Source organism: Staurois parvus, unplaced genomic scaffold (genome assembly GCF_062004578.1).
Source record: "Staurois parvus isolate SC_StPar_1 unplaced genomic scaffold, SC_StPar_1.0 ptg002148l, whole genome shotgun sequence".
Lineage (NCBI taxonomy): Eukaryota > Metazoa > Chordata > Amphibia > Anura > Ranidae > Staurois > Staurois parvus.
In genome coordinates this window covers 1-20,204 of record NW_028319944.1, presented here as the reverse complement: position 1 = coordinate 20,204, position 20,204 = coordinate 1, and the positions used below count along the sequence as shown (strand labels likewise).

The following is a 20,204-nucleotide window of genomic DNA, read 5'->3' as shown; positions in this document are numbered from 1 at the left end:
AGAGAAGGAAAAATGGGATTTTGGGGGAGGGGGGGCCACAGACCTGGGAGATGGATCTTCAATGATCAGTGTCTTGTTATTGATCCCCAAATCATCTCTTGTGATCTGCAATACAAACATAATGAGGACTTTCGTGTGCAGAGTTTGGGGAGAACTGTTGCTCCGTCCTGATGAAGGGGGTGAAGATCATCAGAAATGTTGGATTATTTTCTTTTTATAATTTTACAGTCAACAACGTTCTATTTTCTGAATCCTCACTAGAAGAAGGGACTAGCCCCCCGGGACTAAAGTGCTGATTTGGTTCTCCAGTATCCTTCTGCTCATTAGGGTTTGATACCTTGGTGCTGAATATTGGGCTACGTTCTCCAGTTCCTAGTCTTCTTCTGTTGACATTTGCAAATTTGATTACATGTGCTATGGGAACTTTGACTTTGCATAAAGAGGCAAAGTCAAAGTTCCTATAGCTGCCGTTCCTAACTACGACTCCGTGGAACCCCTGTGTCTACCTCCACAGGTAGTCATGGGTTCACGGAGCAGAAGCAACCTCTGCCTCTCAGTTAAGTTCCCACTGACACCAACAACCATTTTAGCTGTTATTTGACCAATGCAAGCAGCATTCTACCCACCGACCCCCAATGTAAGAAGCAATCTTTCCACCGGCCCCAAATGCAAGAAGCAATCTTCCCACCGGCCCCCAATGTAAGAAGCAATCTTCCCACCGGCCCCCAATGTAAGAAGCAATCTTCCCACCGGCCCCCAATGTAAGAAGCAATCTTCCCACCGGCCCCCAATGTAAGAAGCAATCTTCCCACCGGCCCCCAATGTAAGAAGCAATCTTCCCACCGGCCCCCAATGTAAGAAGCAATCTTCCCACCGGCCCCCAATGTAAGAAGCAATCTTCCCACCGGCCCCCAATGTAAGAAGCAATCTTCCCACCGGCCCCCAATGTAAGAAGCAATCTTCCCACCGGCCCCCAATGTAAGAAGCAATCTTCCCACCGGCCCCCAATGTAAGAAACAATCTTCCCACCGGCCCCCAATGTAAGAAGCAATCTTCCCACCGGCCCCCAATGTAAGAAGCAATCTTCCCACCGGCCCCCAATGTAAGAAGCATTCTTCCCACCGACCACCAATGTAAGGAGGATTCTTCCCACTGACCCCCAATGTAAGGAGCATTCTTCCCACTGACCCCCAATGTAAGGGACATTCTTCCCACTGACCCCCAATGTAAGGGACATTCTCCCCACTGACCCCCAATGTAAGGGGCATTCTTCCCACTGACCCCCAATGTAAGTGACATTCTTCCCACTGACCCCCAATGTAAGGAGCATTTTTCCTACTACTGTACAGTGAGCTGCAGTAAATACTAGCAGGGATTCATTGAACCCAGGAGGTTATTCCAAGGGTTTCTTTGTGACAAACAGATTGAAAAGAGCTGCTCTGTAGACTTTGTAAATGAGCCAACTGTGCTTTCATTACAGGGTTATCACAACGATAAGCTCACTTGAAGGACACATTTTCCATGAGTCAAACCCTCACCTTGTGTTCAGCTTCAGCCTGGGCTTTTAGAATATTGCTCTTCATGTCTGTGGGCAGCCAGATTGGCGTGGACACTGGAGCCTCAATCTTATTATTGAGACATTTCTCCACCAGCTTCACCGTGTCCTCCTACAACACACAAGGTTAAGGATCAGACTGCGCCATTACAAGAGGGAATAGAGGATGGGGGGTGAACGAAAGGACTTGCCAGGCTTTGAATGGAACAGGAAACCTTCAAGAGGTGAGACTCACAAGCTACGTAAGTGAAGAGTAAAAGGAAAGGATTGAGGACCTGGCATGGCTGTGTAAGCCCTTTACGTCTGGTTGGCTGCTTTTAATAAAGACGAAGTTTTGGCTTGAGGAAAGGTTGAGGGCCATCCTATCTTTACTTTTTTCAGAGAATGAAAGATCGGATGACCAGACATGTCAGGAAATAGACATTCAACTAGAACGTCCTTGAAATGTGCAACCTCAGTTTGATGGGATGGGAGGATGGGAGGGATCGCTTGTCTAGGTATTACAGTTTGGCAATAAAAATGGTCAGCTATTGATATCCAACATTCCTGCTGGATATTTATTATACTGATGGAATACCAGGAGGATCTGGAAATGATCTATGGCGGGTGGGAGTTGTCAAAACCCGAAGTAGAATGGAGGACAAATTGGGAATTAATGCCTATGCCAAAACTAAGGGTGCCGCCCAAAGCTTCGACAGGTCCTCATTTGCGGTCGGCCGCTGGGAGTGCAGGCAGGGGCAGATCTCGTCCCAGCTCCATGAATGTTGATGTGAAGAAAGAAAAGTCCCAAAAGCCGCACATCACTACAGAACCCTGTGTGTGGAGACTGAAAAAAGCCTCATCCTGGGTTCCATTCAGGCCACACCCCCAGTGCATTTTGCCCCGTCCCCAACACGTTTCACCCCCATGTGGGCAGGGTGAAATGCATTGGGATTGTGTGGCCTAGACGGAGCCCGGGCTGAGGCGGTTTCCACTTTCCACACACAGGCTGTTGGAAGTTATGGAGATCTCAGCAATGGGTTCCCCGAGAGGAGTGAAAAGCCATGTATAAGTGGAACGTCATGTTTAGTCGAACCGGCCCCATAAGGTCACCAACACAGGATTGGGTCAACTGGTACTGATAGTATGAAGAAGTGATAACCTATGGGTGCAGCAGGGTAGGGAGCAGAGGCAACGTTACCAGCTGGCCTCATTGACATGACGACCTGGTGGAATATTTAGCGAGAGCCAGAAAATCCAGCAATTCCCTTTCTGCAGATCTCCCTGGTTTTTCACAACTTACAAAAAAACAGTCAACACCACCATTGGGCAAAAAAAAAGGGATCAAATCATGAAAAAACTGAATTTCCTTCAATGCCATGAGGAGGGAATTGGGTTTTGCCAAGAAAATAAATGCAGCGTCGAGCTCCAGCTTCATAAAAGCTGGGGGAAAAAAAAGAAAAAAGGAAAAACGGAGTAGGAAATTGGGGGAAAAAAAGTAGGAGATTGGGCGGGAAAAAATAAGAAATTGGGGGAGGATCTGGGGGAAAAAAAAAAAAAAAAAAAAGTAGGAAGTTGGGGGGGAAAAAAAAAAAAAAGAAGTATGAGATTGGGGGGGGGGGGGGGGAAGAAATTGGGGGGGAAGATTTGGGGAAAAAAAAAAAAAAAAAAAAAAAAAAAAAAAAAGAAGAAGTAGGAAATTGAAGGGAGAAAAAAAAAAAAATGTAGAAAGCTGGGGAAAAAAAAAAAAAAAAAAGTAGGACATTGGGGGGGTTTGTGGGAAATTGAAAGGGGGAAAAAAAAAAAAAAGTAGGAGATTGAAGGGGAAGAGAAAAAAAAAAAAAAAGTAGGAAATTGGAGGGAAAAAAAAGTAAGAAATTGGGGGGGGGGGGGGGGGAAATTCTGTCCATGTGGGGCAGATGAAATGCGTCAGTCAATGGGTAAATGTCCACTCTACACCTCCACAGTCCATGTCTGCTTTATTCTTCAGGTGGAATGGATCCGTCTATGGACAGTCGGAGGCGCTGTACCTGTTTGCCGACGTTGACATTGATGTTGTATCTTGGTGCAGGAAGGGCTCCGTTATTGGCTTCCATGTTGTTCACTTTGACAGTCATATCGTCAGACGCTGGAAAATAACCGCCAATTATAAGACGTGACATCAACCAAAGAATTTTAATGGCTTCAAGTCTGTAAAACTTTTTATTGCGGTCTCTACCCCCCCCCCCCCATCCCACACAGCCATCTCATCACCAGACTGCGCTGGGTTATGGTTTGTTTATAGATGGAAGGAATTTGTACCTCTGAAAGAACTCTGGAACTCTGACCCTTCCTAAACCCAGAGTGTCCTGTTCTCGTTATGGCCTGTAAGACGGCCGTCATGCTGTACCCATGATCAGGTCTGAGCCTAACGTGACCAGGAGATGGGCCTTTATGATACACAAATTCTTAAAGAGCATTACAATAAAATCATAAGAGGTCTGCAACTACAGGTTTTGTGGAACAAGTCATTCTCAAACATAAAAGGCAGAGTTTCTGAAGATATCCAAATTATTCTCTCAGCAGCTCAGGTCACCCTGCTATTCCTGTCCGGCAGTAACTCAGCAGCCCAAATCCCCGTTACTACCTCCCAGCAGTGACATCAGCTCAGTTCACCTTGTTTCCCCCCCCCTTCCCCAACAGAAACTCTGCAACTGAGCTACCCCTGCTTTCCCACCCAGCAGTGACATAGCAGCTCAGTCCCAACCCTCCCCCCCAGTACCCCCCCCCCCCACTACTAACTCAGCAACTCACTTGGCCCCTGTGCCTGCTTCCAGCATTGATTTCGCAGCTCAAATCCCCCTGCTCTCCCCTCCCAGCAGTGACTCAGCAGCTCAGTCCCAACCCCCCATCCCAACACTGACTCAGCAACTCACCTGGCCACTGTACCTGTTTCCATCACCAACTCAGCAGCTCAGATCCCCCTGCTCTCCCCTCCCAGCAGTGACTCAGCAGCTCAGTCCCAACCCCCCTAGTACCCCCCCTCCGACTAACTCAGCAACTCACCTGGCCCTTGTACCCGTTTCCAGCATTGACTCAGCACCTCAATCCCCCCCCCCTTCCAACACTGACTCAGCGACTCACCTGGCCCCTGTACCGGTTTCCAGCACCGACTTAGCTCCCCCCTCCCAGTAGTGCTTCAGCAGCTCAACCCCCCCCCCCCCCTCCGGCCAGTGCCTCCTCCCATCACTGACTCATCAGCTCACCTGTGCCCGCTTCCAGCACTGACTTAGCAGCGCAGATCCCCCTGCTCTCCCCTCCCAGCAGTGACTCAGCACCTCAGTCCCCCCCCCCCCCATCCCAACACTGACTCAGCAACTCACCTGGCCACTGTACCTGTTTCCATCACCAACTCAGCAGCTCAGATCCCGCTGCTCCCCCCTCCCAGCAGTGACTCAGCAGCTCAACTCCCCACCCCCCTCCCAACACTGACTCAGTAACTCACCTGGCCCTTGTACTTGTTTCCAGCACTGACTTAGCAGCTCAGATCCCCCTGCCCCCCCCCCTCCTAGTAGTGACTCAGCAGCTCAGCCCGGGTTTCCCCTTCCCCCCTTTTTCCTTTATTCTGAAATTTGTTGCCCAGTTTTTTCCCCTCATGTAAGCCCTGATGAAGGACATACTGAGCCCTCGAAACGCGTTGCCACTCAAACCTTTTTTTAAAGACTTCCTGGGCTCACATTAGATGATTATATTGAGTTTTGTAGGATTTATATAGACAGATGGCAGTCTCATCCTTTTCACATTCCAGTAAAAACACTACAGAGTCTCCTCCCCCTCCCCCACCCCATACACACACACTAGTGAGCCCCTATACTTCTAGGACCATAGGGAAGGATCACTGACCTGACAGGTTGTCCGCTTGCTCCGCAGGCTTCTCCTCCAAGCAGGGATTGGAGAAGGTCAGACCCCCCCCATCCAGTCCAGGAGGGGGACTCGCCGGCAGAGAGAATACGTCATCCAGGCTACTCTCCAGCAGTTCTTGGCTGCCAATCAGTCCTACAAAGCTGTGGAGGAGTGGAGAAAACTGAGTGCCTGGAGGAAGAGCAAGCTTCCGGCTGTGCTGACCTGTGATACGCCGACACCTCTGTATCCCCCGCAGGGGGGCGCCGATTTCAGCAGCGCTCTGCGTGTTGGTGGTGGCGGGTAACCTTACAGGAGCAAAAATATTTCAGTACTCCTCACCTTTCCATAGGGGGCGCTCATATCTCTGGAATCTGCCGGGCGCTCTGGCCAAGCATGGCTGGGTTATGGAATGGTTACCGGCTTGTTTACTCATGTCAACATGTTGCACCCCTTTGTGAGAGTGACCATTACTAGTGGGATCCACTCTGCCTCCTGGATTCATGTCCTCCAGCAGTGCAGAGTATTTCAGGAGAGGAGAGTTATAGAGGAAGGAGCGGAGTCCTCCAGCAGCGCAGAATATTTCAGGAGAGGAGTTATAGAGGAAGGAGCGGAGTTCTCCAGCAGCGCAGAGTATTTCAGGAGAGGAGAGTTATAGAGGAAGGAGCGGAGTCCTCCAGCAGTGCAGAGTATTTCAGGAGAGGAGTTATAGAGGAAGGAGCGGAGTCCTCCAGCAGTGCAGAGTATTTCAGGAGAGGAGGGTTATAGAGGAAGGAGCGGAGTCCTCCAGCAGTGCAGAGTATTTCAGGAGAGGAGTTATAGAGGAAGGAGCGGAGTCCTCCAGCAGCGCAGAGTATTTCAGGAGAGGAGAGTTATAGAGGAAGGAGCGGAGTCCTCCAGCAGTGCAGAGTATTTCAGGAGAGGAGGGTTATAGAGGAAGGAGCGGAGTCCTCCAGCAGTGCAGAGTATTTCAGGAGAGGAGGGTTATAGAGGAAGGAGCGGAGTCCTCCAGCAGTGCAGAGTATTTCAGGAGAGGAGGGTTATAGAGGAAGGAGCGGAGTCCTCCAGCAGTGCAGAGTATTTCAGGAGAGGAGTTATAGAGGAAGGAGCAGAGTCCTCCAGCAGCACAGAATATTTCAGGAGAGGAGAGTTATAGAGCAGGCATGTCCAAAGTCCGGCCTGCGGGCCAATTGCGGCCCGCGTTCCGGACTGAAACGGCCCCACAGGTGAGCTACCCAAATATATAACTTACGGCCCCCGGTAGTGATTCCCTGAAAGCTACTGAGGACTCCAGCGATCTCTTGACATCATCAGCTGGCGCAGGAAGGAGAGCCCAAATCTCGCGACGTCCGAGATCTCGTGAGATTTGGGCTTTCCTTCTCTGTGTCCCGGCTGATGACGTCAATTCCCGCTCGACAGATCCCTGGAGTCCTCAGTGGCGTTCGCAGAATCGCTAGTGGAGGGCCGTAAGTTATATATTGGGCAGCTCATCTGTGGGGTCCGGAATGTGGGCCGAGGGATCCCAGGTGGTGCGCAGGTAATTACTACTGGGGCTACCATTTACCGTATTTTTCGCTCCATAAGACGCACTTTCTTACCCCCAAAAAAGGGGGGAAAATGTCAGTGCGTCTTATGGAGCGAATATAAAGCGGCCGGTACGGTATTTCTGCCACCACCATGTCAGAATACCGGGCCGGCCACTCAGCTGTTGTCTCCTGCAGGGCCTTACCTGTTCCTCGCTCCAGCGCTGCACAGACTTCCCGCGCTGGCTTCTGTGACAGCCGGGTGCCCACTGCGCATGCGCTGCGCTTTGTAAATGGTCATCGCAGTCTCTGGTCATCTCCTGTACTATGTCTGCAGTCTCTGGTCATCTCCTGTACTATGTCCGCAGTCTCTGGTCATCTCCTGTAGTATGTCCGCAGTCTCTGGTCATCTCCTGTACTGTGTCCGCAGTCTCTGGTCATCTCCTGTACTGTGTCCGCAGTCTCTGGTCATCCCCTGTACTGTGTCCGCAGTCTCTGGTCATCTCCTGTACTATGTCTGCAGTCTCTGGTCATCTCCTGTACTATGTCCGCAGTCTCTGGTCATCTCCTGTAGTATGTCCGCAGTCTCTGGTCATCTCCTGTACTGTGTCCGCAGTCTCTGGTCATCCCCTGCACTGTCCGCAGTCTCTGGTCATCTCCTGTACTGTGTCCGCAGTCTCTGGTCATCTCCTGTACTATGTCCGCAGTCTCTGGTCATCTCCTGTACTGTGTCCGCAGTCTCTGGTCATCTCCTGTACTGTGTCCGCAGTCTCTGGTCATCTCCTGTACTGTGTCCGCAGTCTCTGGTCATCTCCTGTACTGTGTCCGCAGTCTCTGGTCATCTCCTGTACTGTGTCCGCAGTCTCTGGTCATCCCTGTACTATGTCCGCAGTCTCTGGTCATCTCCTGTACTATGTCCGCAGTCTCTGGTCATCTCCTGTACTATGTCCGCAGTCTCTGGTCATCTCCTGTACTGTGTCCGCAGTCTCTGGTCATCTCCTGTACTATGTCTGCAGTCCATTGGTTCAGAATTTTTTTTTCCTGTTTTTCGCCTCTAAAACCTAGGTGCGTCTTATGGAGCGAAAAATACAGTATCAATTTGGGCTATAATGGATTGGTGCTCAGGATCGCTTGACGTCATCAGACAGTGCAAGGAGAAACAAAGCCCAAATCTCGCGACCTCCAAGATCTCGCGAGATTTGGGCTTTCCTTCTCCCTGTGCTGGCAGAGTGATTTAACACCTGTTTAGATTTGTCATCCAAGTCACAAAATGAAAAGTATGCCGTTTTCAATAAACTTTTGCATAAAATAGTTCATTTGCATTTAATTTTAATGGTTCATCAGAATGTCGGGCAAAATGGTCGGCCCTCACACATGTTCACTTCATCAAATCTGGCACTCTTCCAAAAAAGTTTTGACACCCCTGTTATAGAGGAAGGAGCGAAGTCCTCCAGCAGTGCAGAGTATTTCAGGAGAGGAGTTAGAGAGGAAGGAGCGGAGTCCTCCAGCAGAGCAGAGTATTTCAGGAGAGGAGTTATAGAGGAAGGAGCGGAGTCCTCCAGCAGCGCAGAGTATTTCAGGAGAGGAGAGTTATAGAGGAAGGAGAGGAGTCCTCCAGCAGTGCAGAGTATTTCAGGAGAGGAGTTATAGAGGAAGGAGCGGAGTCCTCCAGCAGCGCAGAGTATTTCAGGAGAGGAGAGTTATAGAGGAAGGAGAGGAGTCCTCCAGCAGTGCAGAGTATTTCAGGAGAGGAGTTATAGAGGAAGGAGCGGAGTCCTCCAGCAGCGCAGAGTATTTCAGGAGAGGAGAGTTATAGAGGAAGGAGCGGAGTCCTCCAGCAGAGCAGAGTATTTCAGGAGAGGAGTTATAGAGGAAGGAGCGGAGTCCTCCAGCAGCGCAGAGTATTTCAGGAGAGGAGAGTTATAGAGGAAGGAGAGGAGTCCTCCAGCAGTGCAGAGTATTTCAGGAGAGGAGAGTTATAGAGGAAGGAGCGGAGTCCTCCAGCAGAGCAGAGTATTTCAGGAGAGGAGTTATAGAGGAAGGAGAGGAGTCCTCCAGCAGTGCAGAGTATTTCAGGAGAGGAGAGTTATAGAGGAAGGAGCGGAGTCCTCCAGCAGTGCAGAGTATTTCAGGAGAGGAGAGTTATAGAGGAAGGAGCGGAGTCCTCCAGCAGTGCAGAGTATTTCAGGAGAGGAGAGTTATAGAGGAAGGAGCGGAGTCCTCCAGCAGCGCAGAGTATTTCAGGAGAGGAGAGTTATAGAGGAAGGAGCAGAGTCCTCCAGCAATGGTTTGATGTGTTTCAGGATTGTGACTGGGAAGAGCCACTTAAATCCTTTCCTAAGACAACATTTGTTGTGTGCAGAATATGCTGAAGAAAAGCACATTTTGTCTCTGTTGCCCCTCTGGCTCCCCTCCCCCATCTATTCTTGATGGGTTCGCGGTGCGCAGCAGCAACAGTCGCTCGAGGAAAGCGCACACAGAACAGGAAGCCACAACTTCAGAGGGAGATTCCAGAACACAACACACCGAGTTTCTGATATCTAGATTTGCAGTTTCCTTGTTTAACTTTCCGACTTTCCTTCACACACACACAAGGACGGTATTATTGATACATTGTTTTTATTACAAACACAGAACAGGTTTGTTTGCAGGATGGCAGTAAGTTTCCAAATACGTAACATTTAGAAGAAGCCAACAAACCAGAAACTCAGCAGAGGAAATCTGGGGGAAGGGGATATTTTTTGTTTTCTGCGTAAGTATTCACACCCTAGAAGAAGTAACACTTTTCAAAAAAAAAAAAAAAAAAATTAAAATAAATGAGGACTATCGCGTCTAACAGAATACATCTACACAGCATTGAATATACTGAAAAGCGCTGAGCAACGCAGACTGCAGAGATGAAACGACAAATCGCTCGTAATCACAAGATACATGATGGATCTGACAAGCGTGCGGGCTTTTAGTACATACAGGGATTGTATCAATGTGAACGTTGCGGATGTCCACATTTGGACGAGTGGAATGGAGTTTGACAAAACAAAAAGGAAAAAAAATTGCTCCACTCATGGTACACCCAATGAAAATTGGACAAAAAAAAGGGCCCATATAGAAAGACCGCCAAAATAATGGCCGCTTGTTTTATTCTGAATGATGCCTTCTTCTATTTTCAAGTTTATTTTTAGGATATTTTAACACAGAATTGAAAATTTGAAAAGGACACAAAAAAAGGACAGTTGAGGTCTTCCAACCTTGTGGTGACAGTCTGGTGAAGACCTTGTTCTGTTTCACCATGATTGTCCTCTATGTACAAAGCCAGCTCCAGGAAGACATTGTTTGTACTGGACACTCGAGTTCCTCCACACCAGACTGGTCAAACAATGTCTTTATGGAACTGTCCGGTAGGGTTGAGGTCTGGGCTTTGTGATGCAGTTTCCTGCACACCAACTCCTCAAACCATGTATTCTATGGAGATGCTGGTTGTTTAGTAGGGTTGAAGTCAGAACTCTGACCAGTCTGGTGTGGAGGAACTCGAGTGTCCTGTACAGAGTTCTGACTTCAACCCTACTAAACAACCAGCATCTCCATAAATTACATGGTTTGAGGAGTTGGTGTGCAAGAAACTGCATCACAAAGCCCAGACCTCAACCCTACAAGGCAGCTCCATAAAGACATGGTTTGACCAATCTGATGTGGAGGAACTTGAATGTTCTGCACAAAGACCCGACCTGAACTCTACTAAACACCTCTGAGACGACCTGGCTCAATCTAGTTTATCTTAGAGGTGTTTATTAGTGTTCAGGTCGGGTCTTTATGCAGAACATTCAAGTTCCTCCACATCAGATTGGTCAAACCATATCTTCATGGAGCTGTCCAGTAGGGTTGAGGTCAGGGCTCTGTGATGACCATTCAAGTTCCTCCACACCAAACTCCTCAAACCATGTCTTTATAGAGATGTTGTTTGACAAGACCTGGCTCAATCTAGTTTATCCTAAACAGCATCTCTATAAAGACATGGTTTGAGGAGCTTGGTGTGGAGGAACCTGAATGGTCATCACAGAGCCGTGACCTCAACCCTACTGGACAGCTCCATGAAGATATGGTTTGACCAATCTGAATGTTCTGCACAGAGTTCCAACCTGAACCCTACTAAACACCTCTGGGATAAAACTAGATTGAGCCAGATCTTCACAAACAACATCTCTATAAAGACATGGTTTGAGGAGTTTGGTGTGGAGGAACCTGAACAGTCATCACAGAGCCATGAATTCAACCCTACTTGACAAATCCATAAAGCCATGGTTTGACCAGTTTGGTATGGGGGAACTCGAGTGTCCTGCACAGAGCCCTGAACCCAACCCTACTGAACACCTTTGGGATGAACTTGAAAGAGAGGTCTTCTTCACAAACGTCTCTGTAAAGACATGGTTTGGTGTGAAGGAACATGGGTGATCATCAAACCCTGAACTCAACCATACTGAACACTTTTGGGATGAACTAGAATGAGACAGGTCGATCCTCCACACAAAATTCATCAAACCATGTATTTTTAGAGATGTTGGCTGAGTGATCATCACAGAGCCCTGGCCTCAACCCTACTGAGCAGCTCCATAAAGACATGGCTTCAGGAGTTTGGTGTGAAGGAACCCAGAGTGGTCATCACAGTTCCCTTACCTCAACCCTACTAAAGGGCTCCATAAAGAGACAGTTTGACCAGTTTGGTGTGAAAAAACCTGAGTGTCTTGCACAAAGCCCTACCGAATACCTTTAGGATGAATTGAAATGCAAACGGTGATCTAGGTCTTCCAAAAAAACCATGCTAAAACCTTGTCATGGTGTGACCACTTGGGTGTGGAGGAACGCGACTGCACAGAGCCCTGACCTAAACCCTACTGAACATCTTAGGTTAAACTAGAATGAGACAGGTCTTCTCAGCAAACATCTCCACAAATACATGGTTTGATGAATTTTGTGTGCAGGAACCTGAGTAGTCATCACAGAGCCCTGACCTCAACCCTGCTAGACTGCTCCATAAAGCCATAGTTATACCATTTTGGTGTGGAGGAACTCAACTGTACAGAGCTCTGACCTCACCGCTACTGAACATCTTTGGGATAAACTAAAAATGAGAAAGGTCAATTCCATAAAGAAATGGTTTGGTGTGAAGGAACCTGAGTGTTCATCAGAGAGACCTGAACTCAACCCTACTGAGCATCTTTGGGATAAACTAGCATGAGACAGGTCTTCTCAGCCATCATATCCACAAATACATGGTTTGAAGAATTTTGTGTGCAGGAACCTGAGTGGTCATCACACAGCCCTGACCTCAACCCTACTAGACTGCTCCATAAAGACATGGTTTGACCAGTTTGGTGTGGAGGAACTCAAGTGTCCTGCACAGAGTTGTGACCTCAACCCTACTGAACACTTTTGGGGTGAATTGGAATGTCAATGGTGATCCAGGTCTTCTCATCCACTATCCATACCCGAGCTCACAAATAGGCACAAATTCCAACAAACATGCTACAATCGTGTCATGGTTTGACCAGTTTGGTGTGGTTGCATTGTTGGAGTGCCTAAAAAGTCCCAAATTTTCCTTGGTTTTAAAAATGGTCCAATGTATAGGGATGATAGTGCTTAAGGCAAACACTCTGATGAATCAGATATATTACATTTGGTTTAGTGTTTTTGAAGGCCATTTAAAGATGTCCGTTAAAAATCCCTTCCTGGACACCATTGCATCAAGCATAGTATCAATCCTCAGAAGATGGGGTCAGGTGACAGTGATAGATTTTGAGGGGACATTTAGGTTGTCCTGTAACAGTTTTAAAGCTTTCAAGAATGCATTACAGCACAAAGTCCCAACATAGGCATCCTGTGAGATCTGCAAGTCCGTTACACCATCCTCATCCAGTTAAAGCACTTTGAAGGCTTCAGGCATTTGGTGGTTTATCTTGGGAAAGTCTTTGGCAATCTGGGTCCACTGGGGAGCTATAGCTCAGTCATGGTAGCTCTGATAGGCAGGCCCCGCAGCTCGATTGGCTGCCCGGCGTTCTTTGCGTTCTGCTGATAAACAAAGTGAGTGTAGCTCCTGTCCGACAACAGCGACGAGGAAGAGGCCTCAGACTTCCAGTGGCTCCCGCCTTCTGCTACAACCGCTGCATTCCCAGGCAGCCTGCGTTTTTAAAGAGCAGCGGCAATGAGGTACAGGGATCAGAAAAAGAACGTCATTAATGGAGGGAGAGCAGACGGAAGCGCCCCAACACCTGCAAGCAGTGAAGAGCCAGACGAAGGGAAGGCAAGAGGAGGAAGAGGCAGCAATCACCGCTTGATCATCTCAGGAAGATTCATTATGGAGTTTGGATGATTTATTCCATTAGCAGCCACATAAAAGGGTCTTGAAGCTTCAAGACCAGAAATATCAACAAGGGCAATGCAGGATTTGAAGAAAAATTAAAGATTAACCCTTTCATGAACGGAGCTCATTGAATCCTAGATATCAAGACCAAACTCATCAGCTTCATATGCAGTTACCACCACTTAGTTATCATTTTAAAAAATATAAAAGGATTTACATAGGAAAATTAAGGATTTTATTTTGTGCATTTTATTGAAGGCATAGTTGCCCTGCTCAGGTACTTTGTTATAGGCCACTTGGTGTACAAAAATATGTTTTTGCGTTTTCCGTTTTACTTTTTTTTTTTTTTTACACTGTAATCAGACAATTACAGTATTAAAACAAAGGCACACTGCCCTCTTCAGGCTGCAGTGGCATCAGCAGGTTAAAGACATTTGGGGCAAACCTCCAGCCCAGGGGCGGACTGATCATTTGGAAACTCGGGCACTACCCGAGGGTCCAGGGTTAGTAGGGGGCCCCATGAGATGCCCCTGGTACCTTTTTCATAGGCTTTTTTGAGTTTGGGCAAGGACACAGGGGCCCCATGATCCCCTATTGCCCAGGGGGCCCCATGAGTTGTCAGTCCGCCCCTGCTCCAGCCTGCATGTGATCACTAGGATTGGCTGTCATGATGATCACATGATAGGAAACCACACTGAGCATTAGTTCAGACTGGAGGTGTCAGAAAAGCAAAGTCTCACTAGAAGCATGCGTTGTGCGCACTCCTAGCTTTCAAACTGGGGTGATAAATAGCGTTGGGCTTTATTTTTGAGTCGAACATAAGTTCGATTTGAACATTGGCTGTTTGCCCGCTGCGCTCCACAATGCACCGTGCCCTGACAGTGCATTGTGATTGGCTAAAGCAATGCACCTGACCACAAGTTAAGTGCAATGCTTTGGCCAATCACCGTGCATGATGACGTCACAGTGACATCACAGTATTTAAGAACGGTCATCCTAGCGCAGCTGTCAGAGCCAGCGTCGAGAATGGAGCGTTTTTTTTCGGGTCAGCGGTGGGCATCGTGATTGACGTTGGATCTACTTCGGGGGACATTTTTTCTATTTTTGTTTTTAATAAAAGACTTTTCAAAGACCGTCTTCTGTTATTTTTTTACACTACACTTTATTTTGTGTGAATGTATAGCGGTACCATGTACTCCATACTTGCTCACATGGGGGGCAGGATCTGAGGGCCACATTATTAAATGGGTCTTCCAGATTCCGATAAGCCCCCCGTCCGCGACTAGTTGTGGGGAAGAGGCCCTTGTCCCCATCAAAGCACCCCCCATGTTGAGGGCATGTGGCCTGGTATGGTTCAGAAAGGGGGAGAGAAGGGTCTGGTATAGATTTTGGAGGGGACCCCATGCCATTTTTTTTTTTTAAAAGAAATTTGCCATGGTGGTTCCCCTCAAAATCCATACCAGACCTGAAGGGCTTAGTATGGATGGGGGGGGACCCCATACAGTATTTTAGTAGCTGTGTGGCATCTTACCACATACTCAGATGGGTCAAGATTCCACCTAGTGAATTGTCCCTGTTCGAAGTTCATGGTCAAACTTTCAGTAGGTTTGCATGTTTGACTGCGAACCAAACAGGGGGGTGTTTGACCCATCACTAGTGGTAAATTAAGGCTCCCTTGGCATAGGTATGTACTCTCCAGCGCCTCAGGAAATGCACAGCCAAAGGGAAGCCAAGGGAACCAGGACAGCGACAACCAAAAGGAGATACATCAGGGGTGCAGCCCTCCTCAGACGGGGAGAGGATCCACTGGATAGAGAATAGACAGGTGCGCACACACCATTGTGCATTATCCAAGGTTTATTGAAAGGTATAAAAGATAAAAACATAGTCACAGACGAAGCATGTATCTAAAAAGCATTTGCATAATGACGATGGCCACAACGGCAAGCAAGGTGTCTCAACTGTCAGTGCGGTCAAATGGCTGACGCGTTTCGGGGACGAATCCCTTTCCTGAGAGCTACTGACCAGCCTCAGATGCAGATGTGTAGTGGATAGATGATGGGAGCCTTGCTGGTGATCTATCCACTACACATCTGCACCGGAGTCATCCCCGAAACGCGTCAGCCATTTGACCGCACTGACAGTTGGGACACCTTGCCTGCCGTTGTGGCCATCGTCATTATGCAAATGCTTTTTAGATACATGCTTCGTCTGTGACTATGTTTTTATCTTTTATACCTTTCAATAAACCTTGGATAATGCACTAGGTGTGTGCGCCACCTGTCTATTCTCTATCCAGTGGCTCCTCTCCCCGTCTGAGGAGGGCTGCACCCCTGAAGTATCTTCTGGTTGTCGCCACCTGTCTATTCTCTATCCCTTGGCATAGGGACCCATGACCGGAAACATTAATAAAGATATTGTAAATGTCAGAATAAACCATTAGTATGGAGAGAAAAAAAAAGAAAATATCATCAGCCAGCCATTGGATGCATGGCCCCATCAGCTCAGAAAGGTGTGATTTTGCTCGTGTGAAAGCTGCGCATGTGGTCATGGAAAGGCGAACAAACCCTTTAAATAAAAGTCCTAGGAGGACTCTATAGAGGCGAGATGGAGATTTGTGATTAGGACTCCCCAATAATCAGAACCGTATGCGGCTTTGTGAATTGATCCTCAGATCTCCTACTAGTATGAATTACAAAGGATTCCTAAAAACCTCCTAAAATGCAAACTTGACCACACATTGTCAGTCAATAAAAAAAAAAAAAAAAAAAGTCAATGTTGAAGATTCGATACAGTGACCCAATATACACGATCTCCCCCCCAATCACAGACCAGCAAAGCAGAGATCAGATAAGCAGCCGCAATAGAGACATTGTATCAGCCAAGATTTGAAGATGAAATCACACGATCATTGTATAGGATGGATCACCGCCAATCGCAGCGAGAGATCCATACATACAGAACTGGACAAGGCCAGCAAAGCTCCGCCCACCACCACCACCATGCAGCACGCATCAGGAGCGCAGACTGTAATCATGGAAGACGTTTGAATATCAGGAAGATCCGGTTGATTGATTGGAGGTTTGATTATTGATACAGGAAAGCAGCGCAGCACAAAGACAGACACAACAAATAGTTCAACATTTCAGAAGATGACTCTATACACGATGTATATATTATGTGAACGCACAGCAGCAAAAGGGACCATTCCCACCCCGATCTCCGATTTGTTTTTAACAAGTGGTCAGCAAGGCCACTACAGGCCACTACAGAAAGTTGGGTTGGTACTATGAGAGCGGGGGGTGATGTGGGTGGTTGAGGGGCACTGCAGGCTGCTATGGGAGGTTGGGTTGGCCCTATGGGAGCTGGAAGTGATGTCAGAGGTTGAGAGGCACTGCAGGTCACTAATAGAGGTTGGGTTGGTACTATGGGAGGTTGGGTTGGAATTATGGGATAATAGGAGGAACTGTGGGAGGTTGAGGGCCACTGCAGGGCACTATAGAAAGTTTGGTACGTAGTATGGGAGCTGGAGGTAATGTGGGTGGTTGAGGGGCACTGCAGGCTGCTATGGGAGGTTGGGTTGGCCCTATGGGAGCTGGAAGTGATGTCGGAGGTTGAGAGGTACTGCAGGCCACTAATAGAGGTTGGGTTGGTACTATGGGAGGTTGGGTTGGCCCTATGGGAGCTGGAAGTGATGTCGGAGGTTGAGAGGCACTGCAGGCCACTAATAGAGGTTGGGTTGGTACTATGGGAGGTTGGGTTGGAATTATGGGATACTAGGAGGAACTGTGGGAGGTTGAGGGCCACTGCAGGGCACTATAGAAAGTTTGGTACGTAGTATGGGAGCTGGAGGTAATGTGGGTGGTTGAGGGGCACTGCAGGCTGCTATGGGAGGTTGGGTTGGCCCTATGGGAGCTGGAAGTGATGTTGGAGGTTGAGAGGTACTTCAGGCCACTAATAGAGGTTGGGTTGGTACTATGGGAGGTTGGGGTGGAATTATGGGATACTAGGAGGAACTGTGGGAGGTTGAGGGCCACTGCAGGGCACTATAGAAAGTTTGGTATGTAGTATGGGAGCTGGGGGTAATGTGGGAGGTTGAGGGGCACTGCAGGCTGCTATGGGAGGTTGGGTTGGCCCTATGGGAGCTGGAAGTGATGTGGAAAGTTGAGAGGTGCTGCAGGCCACCATGGGAGGTTGGGTTGGCACTACAAGAGGTTGCAGGGCACAGCAGATCACTATAAGGAGGCTGGTTTGGCACTACTGGAGCTGGGAGGCGCTGTGGAAAGTTGAGAGCCACTGCAGGCCACAATAGGAGGTTGGGTTTGAACTATGGGATCTGAAGGTGATGTGGTAAGTTGATGGGCACTGCAGGCCACTAGGAAGTTGGGTTGGCACTTTGGGATGATAGGAGGCACTGTGGGAGGTTGCAGGAAACTGTAGGAGGTGGAGTTTCCACTATGGGAGCTGGAGGTGATGAGGGAGGTTGCAGGGCACTGCAGGTTACTATAGAAGGTTGGGTTGGCACTATGGGAGGGTTAAGGGATCTGTAGCTAGCTGGAGGCCCAGGAGGAGGGAAGCTGAGGCCTGGTACTAGATCAAAGCCCAGTGGTTGAGAAGCACTGCTGTAGAGAACTCAATCAATGAGTGACCACAACAATCTGTATGAGGAATAGACAAACCATTTCTTGTCGCTGTGAGTGGTGCCGGGACTCCTCTTCAGGTTCTCGATCTCCACAAGCACAGGCTCTGTAGGGAGGGCAGTGACTATCGGCAGGCAAGGTCTTACAGGCCACACCTGGGAGAGGTGAATCAGAGAGAGAACGGCGAGTTTACATCCAAATCGCAATAAAAAACATTTTTTTAGTCATCTTCACCAGTATAGATTTTTTTTCTGGCTGAACTTTTGACACAACTCTCAATCTACAAACCTACCTGGCTTTTTCCTTTTCCATTTGATGCACGGCTCTATAAATTCTCCCCCTAGTGGCCACCTGCATATCAGGCAGTACAGTCAGAAATCCTGCATGGGGACTACAGATATAAACTCAACTGACTACAAGGGGGACTTTTGCTAGCAAATCAGCTGAACCCCTTCCCACCAGCCATACATATACAGTATGTGACAGCACGGACATGGGCTTCATTTTCCGGCGGCCACATATGCACAGAGCCAACATTCCTGTTCTGTGCCAAATCATCAGCCCCGTAACTGCGCTATTACTGACAGCTCCCAGTCACTGTTTACAACTGCGAGCCGGCAGGACACTCCAGATCACATGACCCTTGTGACGGTTGATCACAGTAATCACGTTCTTGGGAAGCCCCAATGTACAAGCAGTTTTGCAGGTTAAACAACTCTGGAATTTGTTTAAAAAAAAAAAAAAAAAAAATACCCCTTCAGGAATTTTTCTGTACTTGAGGCATGTGAAAATTGATAGAACATGGAGATGTGTTTTCCAGGGATGTGCTTTAACCACTTCCAGTCTGAACACTTTCACCCCCTTCCAGTCCGGACGCTTTCCCCCCCCCCCCTTCCAGTCCGGACGCTTCCCCCCCCCTTCCAGTCCGGACGCTTCCCCCCCCCCCTTCCAGTCCGGACGCTTTCCCCCCCCCCCCTTCCAGTCCGGACGCTTTCCCCCCCCCCCTTCCAGTCCGGACGCTTTCCCCCCCCCCCTTCCAGTCCGGACGCTTTCCCCCCCCCCCTTCCAGTCCGGACGCTTTCCCCCCCCCCCCTTCCAGTCCGGACGCTTTCCCCCCCCCCCTTCCAGTCCGGACGCTTTCCCCCCCCCCCTTCCAGTCCGGACGCTTTCCCCCCCTTCCAGTCCGGACGCTTCCCCCCCTTCCAGTCCGGACGCTTCCCCCCCTTCCAGTCCGGACGCTTCCCCCCCCCCCCCTTCCAGTCCGGACGCTTCCCCCCCCCCCCCCTTCCAGTCCGGACGCTTCCCCCCCCCCCCCCTTCCAGTCCGGACGCTTCCCCCCCCCCCCCCTTCCAGTCCGGACGCTTCCCCCCCCCCCTTCCAGTCCGGACGCTTCCCCCCCCCCCTTCCAGTCCGGACGCTTCCCCCCCCCCCCTTCCAGTCCGGACGCTTCCCCCCCCCCCCTTCCAGTCCGGACGCTTCCCCCCCCTTCCAGTCCGGACGCTTCCCCCCCCTTCCAGTCCGGACGCTTCCCCCCCCTTCCAGTCCGGACGCTTCCCCCCCCTTCCAGTCCGGACGCTTCCCCCCCCCCCCCCCTTCCAGTCCGGACGCTTCCCCCCCCCCCTTCCAGTCCGGACGCTTCCCCCCCCCCCTTCCAGTCCGGACGCTTCCCCCCCCCCCCCCCCCCCTTCCAGTCCGGACGCTTCCCCCCCCCCCTTCCAGTCCGGACGCTTCCCCCCCCCCCTTCCAGTCCGGACACTTCCCCCCCTTCCAGTCCGGACACTTCCCCCCCTTCCAGTCCGGACACTTCCCCCCCTTCCAGTCCGGACACTTTCCCCCCCTTCCTGTCCAGGGCAATTTTCAGCTTTCAGTGCTATCATACTTTGAATGACAATTGCGCGGCCATGCAACGCTGTACCCATATGAATTAGCATTTTTTTTTTTTAGACAGATAAAGCTTTATTTTGGTGGTATTTATTCACTACTGGGATTTTTATTTTTTTTGCTATGTAAATGAAAAAGTCCAACTATTTTGAAAAAAAAGTGTTTTTCTTATAACATTTTGCAAATAAATATTTCATCATAAATCTTGGCCAAAATTTATTTCATTATCTTTTTAGTAAAAAATTAAAAAAAAATTTAAAAAAAATGACCCAAATTAGAATATAACCAAAAATTATAAATTTTTAAACTTTTTTTTTTACATTTTTATTTTATTTTTTTCTTATTATTTATGGTTCTTTTTTTTTTTTACATACTGTCACCCTACCAGTACA

General features: G+C 48.9%; 1 protein-coding gene across 1 annotated transcript in view; it reads right to left on the bottom strand.

The window, feature by feature from the left end:
• LOC149432417 (band 4.1-like protein 5) overlaps positions 1-18,086 on the bottom strand; it is a gene marked incomplete at its 5' end in the record, with an annotated part of 38,703 nt that extends 20,617 nt beyond the window's left edge. The window contains 5 exons of the mRNA XM_089665222.1: positions 44-105; positions 1,539-1,667; positions 3,565-3,662; positions 5,417-5,577; positions 17,971-18,086. Of these exons, the coding sequence (XP_089521348.1) occupies positions 44-105; positions 1,539-1,667; positions 3,565-3,662; positions 5,417-5,577; positions 17,971-18,086 (566 nt within the window). The remainder of the gene's footprint in view (positions 1-43; positions 106-1,538; positions 1,668-3,564; positions 3,663-5,416; positions 5,578-17,970) is intronic.
• Positions 18,087-20,204: the final 2,118 nt, after the last annotated feature.